Source organism: Lepidochelys olivacea (assembly GCF_965140295.1).
Source record: "Lepidochelys olivacea isolate rLepOli2 genome assembly, chromosome: 4".
In the NCBI taxonomy this organism is placed as follows: Eukaryota; Metazoa; Chordata; order Testudines; family Cheloniidae; genus Lepidochelys; species Lepidochelys olivacea.
The window spans coordinates 36,821,251-36,843,885 of record NC_140414.1 but is presented as its reverse complement, the minus strand read 5'-3'; the positions used below and the strand labels follow the sequence as shown (position 1 = coordinate 36,843,885).

The window sequence follows — 22,635 nt, the reverse complement described above, 5'->3', positions numbered from 1 at the left end:
TTACCTTTTTCTTCTTTTTAGGACCTCAGGCTCATGACTTCACTCCATATGATGCCACGGTATCCACTATGTTGGCGATGTTACCACAGATCATCTTTTTGGGATATTTTCTTTGTAAAACTGTAAGAAGATCCATTGGATGTAAGCTGTTAAAATGCATATACATTATTTTATTTAATAATCTTTAATGTGCCATTGCATCTGCATGCATGACAGACTGAATACAACCAGATCTTAAATAAATCTAGTTATAAAACTGCATAAGCAGCCCTTCTCACTGTTCCAACTCCAACAGACATAAATAACCCACTACTGACCATAGTCCAGCAAATCGCAGAAAGCTATGTTTTTAAATGCACAATGAAAATCAGTAAAGCTGAGCTTTGCTAGAGAGCGTTCCTCTCAAACAACTTCCCTCCCTCCCACCTCCAATCCATATACAAGAAGCACCTCACCTCATGTGATCTCAGCTGTCTGGCAGCATAAAGGTCATGCAGTACATTTGAAAGATTCTCTTCAATGGAAAAGCAGTTGCTTTCTGGCTTTCTTCATTATCCATAGATATGACATTTTAATACCAGACTCTTCCACATTTATAACTTAACCATGAAAATCCATCCATTTCCTCCTTGCTTAAACACATTTCACATTAAGACCTCATATCTTAGCCATAACATGTTCACCCAAAGCCTGGGGAACCTTTAGAGTCCATCAATGCCTCTCTTTCAGAGTACAGAAGAGTCGCTATTGTGTGACACATTCTTTAATTCCTTCCTCCAAGGGACTGAGTATGCTCCTTGAGGGGAACGTAAGCCTGGATTGGGTTTTCCACACAGTGGGTCACAGTACTGCCATTGGGGATGGATTTACTGTCCCATCACTTCTCTCAAGAACTCTCCAAGGGTGACATGTAATGCTTTTGCAATTTTCTGCAACATATATTTTACATGTTTCTTTTGCATGTTTTGTCTTAGTTGTTTCTTAAGTCTTTCACATACTGTAATGTACTGTTTCTGTGTTAATTTTTATTAGCCTAAGGATGTATATATGAGATGTTTCCATTTCAGCTTTGTAGGGGCATGATTTTAGAATTGCACTATAAGAATTAATGTATAATTTGATTTCATCCTGCTAGCCACCCCATGTGAATAGCAGAAAGGAATGACCCTCTGGGACTATGAGATTCTGTTTTCCCATATCCATTACAAATTGGGCCCTCTTTCGTTGTTTTAAGGTTTAGTTAGTAAGAGACAGGATTCTGTATTGTGTCTATGTTAAGTAGGTTAGAGGAACATTGAAGGCCTGGGTCTCAATGTAAATTGTCTTGGTTATTGATTGTAAAACTTAGCAAGGTTTAATTTGCAATGCCTTTTTGCTCGATATAAAATACTACTGTTTGTATTCTCAAAGTCTCTGTAAAAAACTGTTTGGTCTCTGTAAGAGACTGCTTGTGTGAATAAGGAATGCATGGATCAGGAAAAGATAAGGTGCGAAGGCCATTGTTAACCAGATGATCAAGAAAGGAGGAGCGAAGACACTTATCAAGATTTGTTGACCCCAAAGAACCATCAACGCGTATCCATGATTGATGAAGGGCAAACTGAGAACCCTGAGGTGAAGGCTGGCACCCCTAAGACAATTGATTAAAGCGAAACCAGGACAGGATGACCCTCTCAGAGGTGTTTTGGAATGTTAACACCAAACAAGGAGTAACCGGTCAGACACTGACACAGCAAAATGTATAGACTTCAACAGAGAAAAAGGACTATAAGAACAGGGTGCTTTGCCATGGGACTTTGGGTTTGTCTTGCCACACTCCAGGAGCATCGGATTGCGACCGACAAAACCCTGCTCCCCTCTGCAACCAATCTGGCAGGCCACTAGATTGATCCAGACTCTGGACTGGTAACTATAAACATCAACTGGGCAGGACTGTGTGCGTGTGAGAGAGAGATTGAAAAGCATAAATGCAGCGTGCTGCCTTCTTCCCTACAAAGATCCCGTGTGCTTCTTATAAGTATAACAGCTTTACTGATATAACTTGGAATTTGGAGTATATAATCATTATGGATTGTGACTTCCAGTGTAAGGTTGGTATCAGTTCATGGTAGGCTAAGAGACACTCATGAGAATAACTTTCTCTTCTCTTTTTAAAATGTGTCTTCTACAAGCCTCCTGGTCAAATCCGAATTACAGTCTGAAAATAGAAAAGGAGTACTTGTGGCACCTTAGAGACTAACCAATTTATTTGAGCATGAGCTTTCGTGAGCTACAGCTCACTTCATCGGATGCATACCGTGGAAACTGCAGCAGACTTTATATATACACAGAGAATATGAAACAATACCTCCTCCCACCCCACTGTCCTGCTGGTAATAGCTTATGATCACTTTAGATAAGCTATTACCAGCAGGACAGTGGGGTGGGAGGAGGTATTGTTTCATATTCTCTGTGTATATATAAAGTCTGCTGCAGTTTCCACGGTATGCATCCGATGAAGTGAGCTGTAGCTCACGAAAGCTCATGCTCAAATAAATTGGTTAGTCTCTAAGGTGCCACAAGTACTCCTTTTCTTTTTGCGAATACAGACTAACACGGCTGTTACTCTGAAACCAGTCTGAAAATAATATACACAAATAGCAACAACCAAATACTTTTAAAAGTGTTACAAATTATGATTGCTAAGTAACAAAATGACTTGCTAAAATAAAATACAGTGCCCTACAAGTACATGGATGTGTTATCCTAAACTAAATCAGGCTTTTAATACTTAGAAAAACTGTTAACAATTAAAAAAATATTCATGGCATGAAATTTGGCTTAGAAAACATGTACTGTGAGAAGAAACCGCCCCCCACAACCACTATTCAAAAAGCACACCACCACTTTGCAGATGAAATTACAACCTATGTAGTTTGGTGGGAATTTTAACATGAACTAAATATGTTGATGCATTACAGTAAACAGACAGACAGACTGTCAAAGAGCTTTTCTGAAATTAGACTTAAATTACAGCAAGTGTGATATACATAGCTAGGAAGCGGAAATGCCTTTTCTTTTCTATGCACTGTATCCTAAGGCTTTTATGTCTATGAGACTTTAGTTTTTCATCAATTTAATCTCAGTTTCATAGCTACATGTATCGCTGCCTGAAAATCTAAATTGTTTTAGTGCGCAAACAAAAAACCTGATAGGGCTCGATTGTCCAATTACACTGTGTAACTCAAGTTGGACAAAGAAGGCATTTTTAGTACCAGAAGAGGATAATTAGCACCAAAACTGGTAACCTTGGCACATCAACCAAGGTGATAATGAGGAGCTAACCATGCTCTGAGAGGGCAAATGCACTGAAAAGAGGGTGTGATAAACACAACAGTAGGCATAACAACATAACATAACAGGGACAGCATTAAATTATTTCTGTGCTGTCAGATCAGATAATGATGATGTTGTTGCCAGATAATCATGATGAACTAGAGCTGGCAGAGGAAGTGTGCATACATAGTGGATCAACAATGACACTGTCCTGTCTTGTAGTATCTTACAATCCCAGACATCACCACAGAAAAAGTGAGCTGAAGTTGGGCTCTGTGCAATGTGCATCTGTGTCCTTGAATTGGTAGATATGATGGTCATTTTATGAGATTTCTATGGAAGATCTGGTTAAACAGAGTTGCAATACAATGTAATATATGTATGCCCCTAGATTATTTTATGATCGATCTGTGAAATAGCTAGGAATTGTTAATACATTATTGACTTTCCACTGTGTGCTTGTGTCTTATTTGCTTTGGCCACACTCTGTACACAGTTGCTGGCTGTGTTCTCCAGGTTGTCACTGTGTTACACATTAGCCTTGGTGCTTGTGTGAGCAATGGCCCATGTTGCTTGGGTGTCTGCTCCATTCTGGTATCTCATACTTTTTACCAGATTCAGCCATCTGTGACCGTGCTGAGAGCTTGTTCTGGGTTCATACCATTTTTTCCAGTTCCGCTGCATTCCAGGGCCATTTTCCTCTCCTCTTTCACTATTAGTCTTGGCAACCTGTTTGTTTAAGGGGAGAGGGTTTCTGGGTGATGCCATTTAGTCAAGACACTTTGCAACAATTCACACATGCTTTTAGCTCCTTATTGGAAATTCTGTGTTCTTTGTAATCCTTTGTTAATTTAACATCTCGTTTGTTTAAAGTCAAAGGGTGATATTATGGTCCCATTAAAGCCAATGGGAGTTTTGCCATTGACTTCAATGCAGCCAGGATTTCACCCATCGTATATACTGAATAGTACTGTTCTAACTCTTAAAACCAGAGGGAGGAATAAGAAAAGGAGTACTTGTAGCACCTTAGAGACTAACCAACTTATTTGAGCATAAGCTTTCGTGAGCTACAGCGACACTGACAGTTTATCCCTGTGACTTTAGCAGGGAAGCTACCAAAGCCATATGGGGAGTGCACTGGACAGGGGAAGGATAGAAGATGATATCTATTTGAAGCAGGAATGCATGAGGAGTATTGGAGGTTAATGGCTCAGGGCCTGTGATTGATAAACAAGACAGAGTTTTGGCAAACTTTCAACTCTGGTTCCTGGCTTACATTTCTGAAGGATATTGGACAACGCCTAGAAACTTATTTTTATTAAGTTAGTTACTTAATAGGTTAGTACTAGAATGACCACTAATTAATATTATTGGTATTCATTATTTGTATTAGTATCACGTAGGGACCCCATAGCAAGCATCAGGCCACACTGAAGTAGGTGCTGTACAAACTAGTAAAAAAGACAGCCCTTGACCTAGAGAGGTTCACAATCAAGGCTTATAACAATATGCAACAAGTAGACAAAACAGACCAATGGGTGAGGGCCAAAGAGTCAATGAAGAATTTAATCTCTGGAATCACTGACTGTTTAATCAGTTAACAGAAAAACCTCAAACTGTTCAATTTTGCTCCAAATGATCTCATCTCAACCACTAGTTCTAAGGAAATAAGAAAGTATGTACAAATTTAAACTCTTGAGCCCATGCTTGTTTTCAATTCCCAGTTAGCAAATAAACAATTTGACACACATTATAAAGTCAGAAGCCTGTCACTTTTCCACTCAAAAATGGTTTGAGTGATTTATTTTAATTTACCCAAAATATGTTTCCTCAAGCCTGAGATTAACCGGGAGAATTTTCAAACATTTTCAATCATTTTGAGTGGAACAAGGGATTGGGGGAAGGGGCAGCTTTTTACACCCTTAACTATGGAGTCAATAAGAGAGATAATTAAAAGTCAAATGAAAAAAGTTTTCAGCTTCACTTTTTGCATATAACTTTAATCAGTTATTCATTTAGGAGACCTAAAGCTTCATTTAATGTTTTGGTATAATTTTGGAACTTGCTAGAGACTACTGAATTTAACCCATGAAAGCCACTGATCGTTTCAGTGAAAGTTTCTGTATGTGGAATGTGTTTTTGTGTGCCTCCTTTTTGTTGAAAAGCTAGCCTTGTAAATAGGTAAAATGTTATTAATGGCCTTCATTCTTTTCAAAGTAATAATCTGGGGATAATCTAGAGCAGCGGTTCTCAATTTGTGGTCCGCAGGCCACATGCAGCCCAATTAGCACATAGCTGTGGCCCAGCTGTGTGCTAAAGACTGCTGGGCCACGCGACAGGATCCAGGTTCCCGCCGCCCAGGTCTGGGCTGCTGTCCGGCCCGACATGGCAGGTGTCCAGGGCTGCCAGCTGGCCCCACGGGGTCGGAGTCTGCTCCTGGCCCCACCCTGTGGAGGGGTCTCTGGGCGGGAGGCGCTAGGCATAGGGATCTGTCAGGGGCTATGTGGGGAGGGGCGGGGGGGGGCGCTGTGGTTCTCAATCTGGGGCCCACAATGATAAATAGGTTGAGAACCACTGATCTAGAAGAACTCAGATTGAGTCACACACCAGCAAACATGGAATCATACACAATGATCACAGGTTCATGGGCAAAAACATGGTTGCTGTAAAAATCACATATGGAATTTTCAACTTTACTATTATCTGTGCTTACAGAAAAGATTTAGGAACATTTGCAAAAGTGATGGACTGTCACCTTAGGTATCCAATAACCTTTCAAGGAACAACACATTTCTAGTTCAATATGGTTCTAATAAATGAAGAACGGAAATCATGGGCAGAGCATATTCACTAATCCCAAACAAAAATCTTAACTGAAAAACAGTTATAGTAGATTGTTTGTATAAGAAACAAGATTCATTTTTTTTACAATGAGAATAACTGCGCCTCTTGGCAGGACCTGCTGTTTGTCACAGTTATATCATTATATTACAATATCATATTAATCCTTTGAAGTCTGGTATCCAAAGTGCCATTTCTGCTATTGATTCCATAAGACTACTTTTGAAAACATGTTCCAGAGGTCCATCAGACAACTAACTCGAAGTCAAGCATTCACGTGCCTGGAAAAAATCCCAATCAAGAATTTTTGCAGCCCCACGAACAAAATGTTTTACATGCATCACTGTAGAAATAGCTAATAAATAATTTGACAACATATGTGTCTTTCATAATTAACTACTAGATCAGTTTAATGGAACAATATCAATGTCATCATCATGCATTTCATTAAGATTAAATTAAGAAGATAGTAAGGAGGCATATTGCCCGCACCCAGGATGTATGCATTTGTGCATTAGTTCCACATAAATACAGCAATGCTAAAATGTATTGAGAGATTTAGAAAGCAGCTAACTCACATAACAGAAACACAGAAAGAAAAGGGGCAGAAATAAAGACACCCGCACACAGATGACTACCTTGATGTTTGCCCAGAATTATCTCCCCTGCTTCCTAGGATTACTGTTCTTTTTTCCTTTTATTCAATGGCCATCTCCTAGGCAGATGTCTGCAGATGTTAACTCAATGTTAGCTCCCAGCCCCAGCCCCTTCTTGCTTATTGATGGATCCAAGACAAAATGACAGGTTATTCAAATAGAAACTCCAGAGATTTTATAAGTATGATATCAAATTATAAATGTAGGTTCATAGAAAACCATCTGTTACAGTAGGATACTAGACAAATGTGACCAGCAAAGTCTACTCCTTAAATCCACCTCTTAGCAATCACCAGGCTTAAAACCAACAGCATAGGGCTTGCCTAGATAGATGTCTCTCTCTGATGCAAGCCTCTAAAGTAGACAAAATGGAGCTTGCACCGTGTGACTTACCCTGGTGAGTCCTTCCTTCTGTGCAACATGCAGTAAATAACAAATTTCCTCTCTCCACACTTTATTCCTGGATTCAGCTGAAGTGAATTTAACTGAGATGGTATTCAGACTTGGAACAAGTTACTGCTGCCTCTAAAACTAACTTCTGTTTGAGTATGCTTGAGAAATTACAGGAGGCATCGGATGCTGTTATATATTTTGAGCTAGATTCTCAGCCCACAATGTGCAGTTTCTTTGCTGTTACTAGAATGATACAAGAATAAGATCACACTTCCTTCCCTGACCTGTCAAGAAGTTAGTGTAAAAGCATCATAGTGTAGTCAAAAATTCAAGATGCAGGTATGAAGTTATATCTGCTTGTGTAGGCCTGCATCTCTAAATGAAGCAGCATGTAGGCTTCCACTGCCATTCACACAGAAGGACACCTAGACCCTTTGGAGATGTAACCATAAAATAGAAAAAAATTCAGAGGATGGCTTTCCTTTCCCCATCTCTGCAAACATCGTGTAGATTCGTGTGCAACACTCATTGAGAGTTAAGGTGATAGCCACACTGACAAAACTTTAGTTATATTTTAAATTAACAAATTTCAAAATTCATAAATGCACCAAATCAGTAAACCTGTCAAGCAAATTCATTATATTCTATTTTGATTTGTGTTAATGTCAATGAATGATGCTACTAATTTAAATTAAGATATAAAGATGCTACTACACAAGAGGTTCATTTTCCTTTTACTGTAACACAGTGGTTCCCAAACTAGGGGTATCGCTTGTTCAGGGAAAGCCCCTGGCGGACAGGGCCGTTTGTTTACCTGCTGCGTCCGCAGGTTTGGCTGATTGCGGCTCCCACTGACCACGGTTCACCACTCCAGGCCAATGGGGGCTGCGGGAAGGGTGGCCAGCACGTCCCTTGGCCTGCGCCACTTCCCGCAGCCCCCATTGGCTGAGAACAGCGAACTGCAGCCACTGGGAGCCATGATCGACCGAACCTGTGGACGCAACAGTTAAGCAAACCGGCCCGGCCCGCCAGGGGCTTTCCCTGAACAAGTGGCGCCCCTAGTTTCAGAACAACTGCTGTAACATATATATGGGAGATATTTTCACAGGGTTCCCATAATGCATCTGTCTACACATTTTAAATTTAGTAAAAATAAGTGAAGATGACAGATAAAAATTCAGCATTTCCAAATATAACCATTACTCTGTTTTAGGAACAGCACAGACATCAGCCAGCACTGACAACGAGTTTCTCAATCTAAGATGAATAGCAATCCTTGCCAAGGTAAGTAGTGAGGTATCAGGCATAGGTAGGTATCTCTTTTGGTGAAAAATGCATAGTCAGCAACAAACACATTTTGTGAATTCATGTCAATTTTGCCAAAATTATTTTGTTTAAAAAATATCTAAAATATCTAAATGTTTTGTTTTGACATTTTTGAATGAAACATTTTGATCTTTTGATTCAAAATTACTTTTTGTTTAAAAATTTCCTTTAATTTTACTAAAAACATTAGATGCTCAAAATGGAAACACCACATTTCAATTCAGGACAAATAAAACATTTCATTCAACCCAAAATTATTATTATTGTTACTATTATTATTATATTAACCAAAAATATTGAATAATTTCATTTTCAAATCAATCCAAAACCTTTTTTTTTTTTTTTTTTTTTTTGCCAGCAACCAAAAAACTCTGTCATATATCCAGCTCTAATCAGGAGGCTCACACAGTGTCTGCCTCTGTCTGTCTGTTCAGTGGATAAACAGAAGGATTTTGTTCTAAGAGGCTGTCCACTCTTTCAGATTCCTCAGCACAGAATTCTCATGCCACACATCCAAAGAAATTTGAAATGTTAAAAACAAATTAAGAGATTAAAATATGTATTTTGATGAGTAGAATGATGCAGAAAGTATTTCAAGGATCTTTATCAAAAACAATACTGTTACAGCAGTGTAGATTTTTTATAACAAAAAGTCAACTAATGCCATACAGTATGTACGATCTATTATTGTACAGACTGCCCATAAAAAGTCACACCATAAATATGTGACTAGATTTTTCAAATGTAAGTACAAAACATTCAGCAACTCTTACTGTCCATCTGGAAACCTACATTGCTGTCAGATAAATACTCAACCTGTGAACATAAACATGGTTTTGAGTTGTAATTTCAAAATGTGAAAAACCAGCGGAGATGGCTGTACTGAAAAGAAAATCACCTTTCCAGCAATGAAACCAAAACTTTTCCAACCTTTACTGGTGGATATTACTCTGTGGACAGGTGAACACTTCTGAGGATTCTCATTATGAAAGGCAGCAGTCATTTAATAACATATTACAAGTAGGATTTGTGATGCTCTGTTGGCAGCCAACTTTCCAACCCTTTTCCTGCTACTTCCTCTTCTGAAGACCATGGGTTCAGGATGTTTGATGTCTGCTTCCCAGCAGTTTGAACCCCTGGATGTTATCAGGCGTTGATCATGATTGATGCCTAAATTAAAATTAAATATAAATCTCTTAACCTAAATAGGGACACCCACTACCATGTTGTTCTTTGGGGAGCAACTCTCTGGCTCCATGGACATCACTTGGACAGAGTAGTTGCCTCCTTCTGCAGCCCATGCCCGATCCAGATCCACCAGCCCCATACAGTGTTTTCCTAGAACACCAGAACAAAAACAGAAACATTAAAAGACCTCCTTAATTTTTAGTAGAAACATATGATGTACAAAGAAATGTACCCTTTGGCATAAGAATCATAGAAGATTAGGGTTGGAAGAAACCTCAGGAGGTTATCTAGTTCAACCACCTGCTCAAAGCAGGACCAACACCAACCAAATCAACCCAGCCAGGACTTTGACAAACCAGGCCTTAAAAACATCTAAGGATGGAGATTCTACCAACTCGCTAGGTAACCCATTCCAGTGCTTCACCACCCTCCTAGTGAAATAGTGTTTCCTAATATCCAACCTAGATCTCCCCCACTGCAACTTGAGACCATTGCTTCTTGTTCTGTCATCTGCCACCACTGAGAACAGCCTAGCTCCATCCTCTCTGGAACCCCCCTTCAGGTAGTTGAAGGCTGCTATCAAATCCCCTCTCACTCGTCTCTTCTGCAGACTAAACAAGCCCAGTTCCCTCAGCCTCTCCTTGTAAGTCATGTGCCCCAGCCCCCTGATCATTTTGGTTGCCCTCAGCTGGACTCTCTCCAATTTGTCCACATCCTTTCTGCAGCGGGGGGGCCAAAACTGGATGCAATACTCCAGATGTGGCCTCACCAGTGCATAATAGAAAGGAATAATCACTTCCCTCCATCTGCTGGCAATGCTCCTGCTAATGCAGCCCACTTTGCCGTTGGCCTTCTTGGCAACAAGGGCACACTGCTGACTCATATCCAGCTTCTCATCCACTGTAATCCCCAGGTCTTTTTCTGCAGAACTGCCGCTTAGCCAGTCGGTCCCCAGCCTGTAGCGGTGCATGGGATTCTTCCTTCCTAAGTGCAGGACTCTGCACATGTCCTTGTTGAACCTCATCAGATTTCTTTTGGCCCAATCCTCCAATCTGTCTAGGTCACTCTGGACCCTATCCCTACCCTCCAGCATATCTAACTCTCACCCCAGCTTAGTGTCATCCACGAACTTGCTGAGGGTGCAATCCATCCCATCATCCAGACATTAACAACATTAATGAACATTGTTCAGTTATTAGTGATGTCAGAAAAACATAGCAGTAAATAACTTAGAATCTAGAAGCAACCTAATCCAGATGTACCACATCTCTAAATCTGCTTTCCCCCATTTTACCTATATTTTTATTTATTTAATTAAATAATTAATATTTGTATGGCAACCATTATTTTACATGTGTGCCTCACAAACCTCACATGACAAAGAGGTTGGATTATTATCCTTTTTTATGGACGGAGAAACACAATGTGTTCTTTTCTATTACCCAAAATTACGGGGTGTGGGATACATCACGTGTACGTGGCAGGTAAAGACGGCTCCTGGTACTAGGGAAAGATTGGCACCAGCTCTCCTCATGGTGGGGTAGGGGTGGTCCCCACTTCCCATCAGCCATAGCCATTTTCCTAATCTCCTTCACGTCTTGTCTAAAATCTGGAAATCTTCAAGTGTTTAACAGAAATATTAGCCCATTTCCATAGAAAATACAAAAATAAAACAAAACAAAGTTTACTCAGGGTGACTTGCTCACCAGCAAGATCCAGAAATGTTCCACACCCACATCAATGGGCGGGGGAACTTGATGGGGCCAGTTATGAAAGGGGGACAGTCCTAGTAGAAGGGAGGGAGACACTCGCCAAGAGACAGTAGGTAACTCCGCCCCATGGGAGTCTCTGGAACCCACTGGCTGCGGGAGAAGGGTGCTGATTGGCCAGCACTCCCCAGCTCCCAGGATTTAACCCAATGCAGGGGCCATACAGAGCCTCTTTCAGCTCCGTTACAGCCCACTCTACCCACCTGAAGTAGGAATGGGAACTTGGCCTGACAGATGCTGCAGGTCTAGCTAATCGCCTGTTTAGGAGGTCAGGATGGAATTTTTCTGCAGTGAGGCAATTGGAAGGGCACCAGGGAGTTTTCTGATTTCCTTGCAGCATGTTCAAGCCAAAAGAGGTTGAGTAGGAACACACTTAATTTCTAACTGAGGTACTGGGGTGGAGTTGTTTATTCATTGCAACTTGCAGCCAGTTTCCAGTACAGTTAAGAGAATAAAATGAATGGTCCCCAACCTTGGGCTCATGTGATAAGGTGAACCTTTGTGGGTCAAGGTCCTCACCCTGCTGCAACTCCTGTCCCCCTTGCAGGGGGGGAAGGAGCTAGCACTGAGAGAGAGCAGAGTACTGGGGGGGGGTAGGCTGAGGAGAGCCTACCCTGCATTATGAGCCTACCTAAGGCAAATTATGATTAGAGCCTACATAATGCCAATTATGATTATATGGTAAAGAGCCCTGTAACCCTTCTATTGGAGCCAATTAAATGCCTGGTATTGGAGAGCATGGATAGTGGCAGGTAGTGCCCTCTCCCTTGTGTTAGAGTTTAATACAAATTGCGGACTGCCGCTTAATGCCATGCATGTGTCTGCCCTCATCAGTTACATAGAGTTTAATTACTTCTAGAGATCAGAACAAAAACTTCATTTTCAAAACATTTCGGAATAAATCTGAGCAACTGTAGAGGAAAAGACTGAATTGTTCTTGGTTTAGAATTTTGTAGCATAGTAAAATAAAGCCAAAGCCATCTGTTTTATTTATAGATTTCAGGTGATTGTTATTCAATACATTTGCTTCCTATCTATGTCCAAACTATCTGAACTGATACTTCACAGAAAAGTTAGAACTTTTAGCAGTTTCACAACCCTTACAAGAAAGTTTCACCAATATCTTGAGATGTATTAAAGATTCATAATTATAAAGTCCTGAACAAGATGCAAAAGGTACTATAGTCTCTCCTTTTCATACTCCAATGCTCTTATCTATGGCTTGATAAAATAACACAATTTAATGCATTTGGGATCAGCGAGTCACTACAGTACATTTCACAAAAGCTGACACACAGTTTTTTAGTCACAGATACCTGACAGTAATTGGTACTATATAACCACCATTGATAGATAAACAGACTGAACTGTTGTGACCAGGCCTTTAAGTTTGAGGTGTTTATCTGGTGTCACACGGGCAGCATGACAAGCCAATAAACCTGTACTATTTTACAGAAGTTGTGTGACCCACAGTAAGCATTACTACATATATAATTTTTTCTCAATCTTAAAAGACTGGAAAAAAAAGCAGAATAAGCCACTTTCTCACTATCTACAAATATAGAAAAAAAAGACACCCCGCCCCTCCAAAATTGTTTCCATGCTTTCAATCATTTAAAACGCTTCTTTAAAAAGAAAATCTGAAGTGCATTTGATGTAGCTTTTCAATACCTGATCTTGTCTTGTCAAAAGAACATGAATCTGACACAAATGTAGTCTGACTTAAACCACAGCAACCACACCCCTATAAAGATTTTCAGTAGAACAGAATAGTCTAATGGAATAGAATAGAATACAAAAATAATGTTCATTTTAAAATAGAAATCCCAATGAGGTTTTTTTTTTCTTGGGGAAACAAGTTTGTGAGGAAAAGTGTACAATTTCTATGAGACAGAGAACATACAAAAAGTTGAAATGATTCAAAAACACCTGACATTTTGTATCAAAACGCAGACAGAAGCTCATTTGATGTCCCTTCCCTCTCTTTTGAACTGGCAGTTTCCTTCCCATCTCCCATGGCTATCTCACAAGCAAAAGAGAAGACACCCTTCTCACTGGGTGGAGTATAATTGTCAGCTGTAACCCTGACCATTTTTTTTTTCCTGTCTAAATATAACAGGGATAGCAAAACAATCATATCTATTTTTAAGTAAAATTGGAAATTATCTCAGAATCTGCAGTATTTCCTTTAGTAGTCTGAACTATAGAAAATACCTTGAATACCGTAAGTGCAGCTTTTTAAAATGTATTTAGATTAGTTGTTCCTACTGCCTTTGACGTATTTCATAAGTGTTTTTGAGCCAAGAATATCTACCTGCACTCCCCAACAGTGTCTGCCCTACCTTGGCTTGAATCGTTTTTTTAACTTGAAAACTAGTTTGTAGTCTCCCTTTTCCCTTTGGAAGATTAAATATTGCAGATGAATGATACATCCATCTGCCACAGTTAAGCTAATTCTTTGTCCACTCTTGAACATCTGTCATTTGTAACTACCCTACACAAGAACGAGACATGGACTTAAGCTGTAAGATGTGGATCTAGGTTCAGATATCAACCTAGCGAATATCTATGTTTTTGGGGACATTTGCATCTGGGATCTAGTAAAAGCCTTTCCTTAAAAAAGTAATAGCCTTCCCCTTTACTTTGGATTAGCCTCTCCTTTTTAATTAATATATGGCTGACTTGAGCCATAACTGCCAACAGGTGAGGACATTTTCCAGCACTTAATGAGTAGCTGAAGGAAGCGAGAGACCAATGCACGTTAGTCCAGCTGGTCATTAATTGCATGGAAATGCTCAACCTGCAGATAGTTTTTGCTATTATATACCATGACAATATAAAAATGTAAAACAGAAAAACATAACTTACCATTTAATACATCAAATAGCTAAAACCTGAACTGCACATTGGCACAGACATATTATTGGTTTTTTTCCTAGGAGTTGGAAGCCAGTACACTAACCAAGTAGCTTCATTCTCAGAATGCTGCTAGATTTAATTATCCTTAGTCTTTAAAAACGCACTCTGACCAATGTATCTAGCTTGTTCTTACTAGTGAAGTTGAGTATATAGGTCTATCTTCCTGTATCTTTCCTTGATAATTCCCTTTATACAGGGGTTACAGCAACTTCCTTTCTGGTCACTTAAGTCCTTCAATTTCAAAGAAGTTTTAAATATCTCTGCTAAAGATATTCCTATCTTTGCTACTTTCTGCACAATTCTTGGACAGTTCCCATCTGGCCCTGGATGTTTGTCAGAGAGTTTTTTAAATGATTTATCACCAACTACTATATCATGTTTAATATATCTAGGGGTTTCATACTGCCACCCATTGCCAGAGTATCTAAATACTTTTCACAGGAGCTAGATTGGCTTCAGGAAGTCTTCTCCCTTTTCAGGGTATGGAGGGGGAAGGAGCTGGTGCAGAGACATAATGATCAATAAAATGTCAAATTATACTCTAGCTCATATTTTAAAAACTTCAACCAGGAAAAATGCTTCACTACCAGAGTGAAAAAAGATACAGCAAGAGAAACACTCAGTGCTGTAAGTGTGCTGAGAAAACAGCAATTTAATTCCCTATTGATTAATGTACCAGTGTTTCCCATATATCATAAGCTCAGCCCATCACTAAATATAGTGCATATATTCTACACAACAGCTGATCTGTGGAAATGCGTACCTATTAGTCTGCGTTCGGGTGGAAGCTGAACAGCTGTCTGATCTGCAAATCTGCAAAGAATCATGTGCTCCTAGAATTAAAAAAACACAGAAATATGGTTTTATTTCATTACTCTTTAAAAGTTATTTAATTTCAGCATAAAAAACCTATTTAAACATTCAATGGTACCAGAAAACTCTGTGTGTTGAATATTTTTCTATGACAATTAATTTATACTTGTACTTATTTCAGCTCCAAGTCAGCCTTTGAAAGTGTGTACCACTTAAGTTTGAATAACCACACCCATACTTCTACTTCCCTATATTTTTGGGGAAGTGAGTTTGTCTCTGGATCAGACTTCTCTATTTCCATTCAGCAGGGGACTTGGACACAGCCCCCAACAGCAAGGCAGTTTTCTTGAGTGGCATACTTCAGGCTGCTTAAGCCCTTCCCGTATGCACCAACCGGCAGCCAAGTCATCCTACTGCTACTGGGTCAGACTTGGACGTCCTCTCCCCATTTGTGGGTAGCATTCAAACTGCAGTGTGGAGGCACTCAAACATCCTGCGTCTTCTAGCGGTAATGATTCAGAAGCAGAAAAGAATCACCATCACTCTTGTTGGGGACAAGGCAACGTTCCACTGCTCAAATCCCACCCAAATCAGTGTAGAATCAATTTGAAATTGGAGTCCAGTGTTCCAGACCTTGACATGGGGAAACTCTCTCAACTCTATAGCACAAAATAAATTTAAACAAAAGTAGAAACTTCCCTATAAGATATCAAGAACTGACTCTGACTTCAATTTTTAGCCTTTGGCTAGCAAGACAAATGAAGCAGGGGTAGGTAAGTTAACCATTCTCACAGTGGGATGGGGAAAGATTGTGATGCAATGACAACTGAAAAGAATGCTCCTGAAAGCTATACTAAGTGGGACACCTGAAATTTCAAGTGCTAAGACCTAGCAACCACAACCAGAGCCAGCGCTAGCCATTAGCAGACTAAGCAACTGCTTAAGGCCCCAAGCAGCAAAACGGAGCCCCTATTCACTTTTTGTTATGTGTTGGGAGGAGCAAAATATTCCTGCTTAGGGTCCCCAGAGGGCTAGCACCAGCTCTGGCAAGAACTATTTCAGAATTGTCCAGCTTTATAGAGCCCTCTGTAACAACAGATGGCAATACAGACATGAGAAACTTTTCTACAGAACATAACAGAGAACCAAAGTTAGAGCTCTGAAAATGAGTACCTCTTTCTTAAATCAAACTAGGTTATCCTTTCATTCTTGGTTAATATAAAGAGATGATTTGTAAAGGTTCAGTCCCTGCATTAGGTGAAGGGACTGCAAGCTCAGATGTGTGTGTCTGACTTCTAACTTTTTACCAGCTATTCGGGCTGCTGGAGCAGCTGTTTGGGAAGCTTGAAGAAGCTGGAGCAGTTGGTCAGAGCAGGAAGAGCTGCTAAGAAAAAAACCCCAAATTAAGCCTCCAGGCAGAGGCTTCCAAAAGCACCTGGCTTTGGTACAGGAGGGGCAGTCAGAGCTAGTGGGAAAGGTACTGGAGGAGGCTCCAAGTAAGGGAAAGCAGCGGCAAGTAAAAACAACTCTGAGCTGGGAAGCTAAGCTATTGTCATTTCAGTGAATGAATGAAGGGTAGCTCCTATATCTCAGGCTGTAACATCGCCTCGGTAGGGTATGGGGCCACACTCAAAGTCTCCAAAGAAACAGGCTCAGCTCAGTTTTCTCATAGAAAAAATGAGCATACACAAAACTCCCTGCCTTCATCTGGTTACCCCACCCAACCCAGAGAGCCCACTGCCCCTGCCAGTTCTGCAGCCTGTTAAACCAGATCTGAACTCTGAGGTAAGCATCATCACTCAACTAACTTGAAAAATGAGGACTGGCTTGTGAATACACAAAAACATCTCACTTTGCTGTGGAGACAACCTGAAAGTTTAACTAGCGTCCAGGTAACGACTATATAATTTCCCCTTCAAAAGAACAGCAACCTGTCACATTTCCTGATGGTAGATATGGCGCAGCCATTATCAGGACAAAGAACATCATAATTAATACTATCCAGCTTTCTGTGTGGTTAACTTGCTCTCTAGAGAGAGCAAATTCTACTAAGTTGTCAAAGCTAAATATGAGAAGTAGTTTGGTTCCTACCTTCCAACCATCCCTCAGGGAAAGATAAAAAATGTGGCCATTGAGTGTCTTCTGGCGCAAGCCTACAACCACCATAGCCCTAGTTTTGCAACTTTAAACTCTAATGAATCAAGGCAAATGTTCCCATCAGAAAAGTAAAATGATAGCAGATAGACCAAGGTGACCAACAGTGAATGGATTCCATGTAGACTATATCCCTGTTGGTCTATTATAAGTCTTGTTATGTACAAATAAAGTAAATTGGTTTAAAAAAAATCAGATCTATCATTATATGGGAATTGTCATTCTTCTTGATGTCTCCTTTGATCTCTCAAAGGAAGTTAAGAAAAATGAATTTAAAATGGGAACTAAAGGACACAGGCAATGTCTGCCCACCACATTGAAACTTTAGTCACTAGTCAATAATTTTAACCAATATACTAACATGACATACAAAAATACTTATAGCTATCTGTATAACCAAAAGTTAATTATAATTAAGGCTGTACAAAAATCTCAGGCCATGATTTTGTTGTGGAAACCATAATTTCCAGCACTCACTGCAACTATTTTTGCAATGCCCCTCACTGAAATTTGGCCTGACCACCCCTCTGTTATGACAGGGGGGCAGCCAGGTGAAATTTTAGTGAATGATGTTGCGATGTGGCACCACCAGGGCTTCCCCTGGTCCTAGCCCTATTGGAGGCCCAAGCACTAGCACCGTCCCCACACACCAGCAGCCACGGTTGAAGTCTTCGAGGTTGTGCTTCTGCTCCACAGGCTTGGCATTGCGATCTGGCACATGGGGTCATAATGCCACTGAATCATGCCCTTCTGTCATGATGGCAGAGTGACCAGGCCAAATTTCAGTGAGTAGTGTTGTGCCAGCCTTCCACAGGGCCTCCAGAGGTCTCTGAGCTGAGAACTGTTCTAGGGTGCAGGGGTTCAGGCCCCCTCATACCCTGGGCATTGGAGGAAAGGGGCTGTATCCAGAGGTGTGGCCCCTCTCCCCCCCAACCACCAGGCCTCCAAGCATGGACGACAATCTCAAGGACTTTGCTTTCCACAGCTGCCAGTAAGAGGAGCTGGATGGAGGGACTTGTGCCTCCTGCATGGGTGGGAAAGGGGACTGGCAATACCAGCCCCCTCACAGGGGCTCCAGAAGTGGGGGCTGTGGGTAGATGACCTTGAGAGTTTCAGTCCTGCACCCACCTCCACTTCTGCCCAGAGTGGGCCCCTGCCACAGCAACACTGCAACTTTAACAAACTGGTTGCAACTTTTGGAACCTCTCCTCCCGACAAAAATCACAGCTTTCTTATAGCCTTATTTATAACCAAAGTTATTTGAGGTACAGTAAGCTGTATTTATTATGTTGTGGTTGACCTAGGCACTACGGCAAATACAAACAACAACAAGAACTAGCCAATACCTCTACACTAATTATAAGATTCCTTATCTAAACTTTCTAGGGATGAATTAATTTAAAAAAAAAAAAACATGTAAGGTAGAGTGGCTTGTTAACACCTCTGCAGTCATAGGACAAAAAGATGGGATAAGTGGATTAGTGCAATAAGCCATAAATCTAGTTTGTCTGTTCAGTCCATGATTTTTAGCGTCTTGCAGAGTTATGAATTCAATTTCCCAGGCTTGTCTTTTGAAAGTGTTGTGCAGTTTTTCTTTGAGGATGACTAAATGCAAGGTGGAAAAGATTGTTTAGCATAAATAGTTAGCATTTAGCTGTGACACTTGGAATACCTTTCCCTATATTTCTCAGACCTGAAGAAGAGGTTTGTGTGGCTCAAAAGCTTGCCTCCCTCACCAACAGAAGTTGGTCCAATAACAGGTATTACCTCACCCACTTCATCTTTCTAACATGCTGGGGATGACACAGCTACAACTACAATGCATGTGACAACTTAAAAGTCCTCAGACTTATTTGTAAATTTGTCCCAACATTGACAACTAGTTCGTCAAAGCACTATGAAAGTGACATTGACACAGATATTCAGATTATTTATTTATTTCTATGGACACAGAATGCTAGGGGCTGAAAGAAACATGTGGCGTTTTCTTCCTACTGTTCAAGTACGAGGAGGTTTCTCAAGGTTCTAGGGACTTTCTGCAGTTAAGTTACTGTACAACATCAAGAGTCCTAAGATGTCCACAGGGAGATCTGAGAAGACAAAGCAAAAATGCTGGTGAGCATTTCCAAGGTAGGTCCTCCAAATACAGGATCATGACAGACAGAGGCGACACATACCTGTTGGTAGTGGGAGGTAGGAGGGGAGAAGGGGAAGAATTTAAAGGTTTTGGTGGTATGCAGCGGGATTCAGGGAAAGGCATATAAGCCCTGGCAGAAATCTGAGAGAGCATGTTATCCCGCGTGACCCCCCACATCACCTCTGATTACAGAAGAGGTGAGAACTGGCTCAAAAATCACATATAAGGAAGCAAATTTAGGCAAAAGAAACAGTAAAATCCATTTGTCCATGAATGAGAATTCATTATTGAACAAAAAGTCCTCTCATTTTGAGATCAAAAATTTTAGTTAACACTACACCCAGTCACACACTGGAGAATGATTAGAGAAAGAGATACTACAACTATTCAAAGGTTTGTTGATCAATGACATTTTAAACTCATCTTAAATCATATATAACATATTAAATGTATATTAAATACTTTAATTTTAATTAAAATTTAATTAAAATAATTGCTAAAACAATCTTAGTAAAGAATTGTATTTATTATTTATTTCTATTTAAAAAAGTGCCTATCCAATGCTCGAGGTACAAATTAAGGAGAAGCACTATCATTAGATAGAGAAAAATCTGAAGCTTACAATAGAGTGTATTGACTTTAATAAATAAGTTGCTGTACAGAAAGCAAGCTAGTTCTTTAAATATTTTTCAGATAAGAGCTATTGGAAAATGAGTTCTCTAGAAGCAAGCAGTCTACAAAAATGCTCCTATACATTTAATTAGGTCTATATACCTAAGAACAATCAATACTTACACTAAAGTCTATAAAGTGAGTGGTATCCAGAAGATTTTAAATGAAGCATGTCAAAACACGAATCTTAGGGGTGTTTTACTTATCTTTACTAAGGGATAAAGTTCTTTTATGGAGAAATCATCTGATTTTATTTTACTGAAAATAAGCCTTTTTTTTTTAAAAGTGGAAGGAATGTGAGTAGATCTGAATTATTAAACATCATTTACATTGTGTGTTCATCCTCATAATTAAAAGATAAACACAGATTATTCATTCCACTACAAACCGCAGGGAAAATGCAGAAAAGGGCACACAAAGAAAACCTAACCACTGAAACACGTTTACATACCTTATAGGATAAAACTTCCTTGAACCGTTGACTGAAACAGAAAAGGAGATTGATTCAATCAACATTAGAAATAACCAAGATTGAAAACAGAAGTAATTTTTAAACACTTGATTGAATTCTAAACAAAATATTTTTATCTGGAGGCTGTGAAGCTATATTCAGAAGCAGAAACTATGACAGCTTTAGTTCACTTGAGTAGAAAAGGCACATTACAAGTAATTTTATGTTTTACTGTACTATTTATAGAAGTTTTTTCTTTAACCATTATAAATACTACACATTTTTATAAAACTGGCTTTGTCTATATTCTATATAAATACTCTGTGTCATAGCCACATATATCCCCTACAGCAGCCGTTCTCAAACTGTGGGTCAGGACCGCAATGTGGGTCACGACCCCGTTTTAATGGGATCGCCAAGGCTGATGTTAGACTTGCTGGGGCCCGGAGCCCAAGCCCAAGCCTCACCACTTGTGGCCAGAGATGAAGCCCGTCGTGGTGGGGCTTGGGCTTTGACCCCCTCTGCTTGGGTGGGGCTCAGGGGTCACACAGTAATTTTTGTTGTCAGAAGTGGGTTGCAGTGCAATGAAGTTTGAGAACCGCAGCCCTACAGTATATATACACATGCCTTTTGTGTCTGACGTACCACAAAACTGCATTATTTTTCACTAGAATTGAATTAAATACTTTGTGCCCAGTTACTGTGGAATGTTTTCTAATATTACCAACTTTAAAAAAATTAAATTGTAGTCCCCAAGCTGAGCTGCTGCATTGAGAGCTAGATAGTCTCCTATATGCTTTAGAGCCTTTAAAATTGTAAATGTTAATAAAAAAACACGACACTTGGCATTTCTACAGCACCTTTGAACAAAAGATCTCAAACATCTTCACAAACCTTAATGAATTTCCAGTCTAAAATTGTAATTAACTTGAAGTTAATGATAACTTATTTTTTAAAGGCTGACTAGATGCTGAAAGTAGTTTCCAGTATTACATCTGCCCCTATATCCCCCTGCCCATCTTTGCAACTTTACAATTGTATTATCCTGTTTTTTAAAATATGTTTTCCTCCTTCTTGCTATGTGAAAGATGCGAACAAACAAAAGAGGAAACATACTATACAGGATATAGAACACAACTGGAGGAACATAATGTGCTGTCAAATGCACAAAGTAATCAAACTGAAATAACAAATAGTTATTCTCTAATCACTTTCAGTTACAGCAATCTTAGATGTTTCTTGTAAAAGTAGTAAGAAAAATATTTTCAAACAAAAATATATTATTTTTAGGTTGATGAATCCCTTTTAAGATAGAAAGACTTATTTATGTCAGCCAATATAGATCCAAAGAGCATTGTATTTTCTAATAAAACCCGAATTTTATAACCTTGGAAATTCAAAAGGTAAAAGTCTACTTCAAACTATAAACCAGTCTGAAAGTATGAAAATACACGATTAAAGCTACTCAATCTCAACTCTGCCCTGAAACACTCTAGCCTTCATTCCCATATACCTACTTCTTAAAATGTGTTATTTTTGGATCAAGGGCGTTAAAAAGCCCAAAGCCTAAGGGTTATGAACATGAACATCTTAAATCTGGAGAAGACAATAAGTACAGTTTGTGGTAGAAATATCAAAAAGATTAACCTAAGAGCAGTGGGCTTGATTGACCAGGTATTACTTTAGTTTTATGCTAGTGTAAATCCACCTAAATCAATGGGGTTTCACTGGTGGTGAACTGCAGTAACATATTTGTCAATCAGTCCCATTGTAACTGACTGCATACACATTATGTGTCTAGCACTGAGCGTGATACTCCCCACACCACACACACACTTCATTATCCATTATTGTTTTAATGAAATTTCCATAAATTCATTATCTTGGAGTTGGAGGTTAGTACAGTACATGTTAATTCCCTAGCACTATATTTAATAACACTTATGTAATTGGTGGCATATAAAATCTTTGTGAACTGTGTTGAATGACTGTCTTTGACAC

At 39.6% G+C, this 22,635-nt stretch overlaps 1 protein-coding gene across 2 annotated transcripts in view; it reads right to left on the bottom strand.

The window, feature by feature from the left end:
* Positions 1-8,753: 8,753 nt before the first annotated feature.
* GSTCD (glutathione S-transferase C-terminal domain containing) overlaps positions 8,754-22,635 on the bottom strand; it is a 129,469-nt gene continuing 115,587 nt past the window's right edge. For both annotated transcript variants that reach the window (XM_084626669.1, XM_084626668.1), the window contains 3 exons: positions 20,635-20,665; positions 15,171-15,240; positions 8,754-9,869 (listed from right to left, as the gene is read on the bottom strand). In XM_084626669.1, the coding sequence (XP_084482795.1) occupies positions 9,733-9,869; positions 15,171-15,240; positions 20,635-20,665 (238 nt within the window). In that variant the 3' untranslated portion in view covers positions 8,754-9,732. The remainder of the gene's footprint in view (positions 9,870-15,170; positions 15,241-20,634; positions 20,666-22,635) is intronic.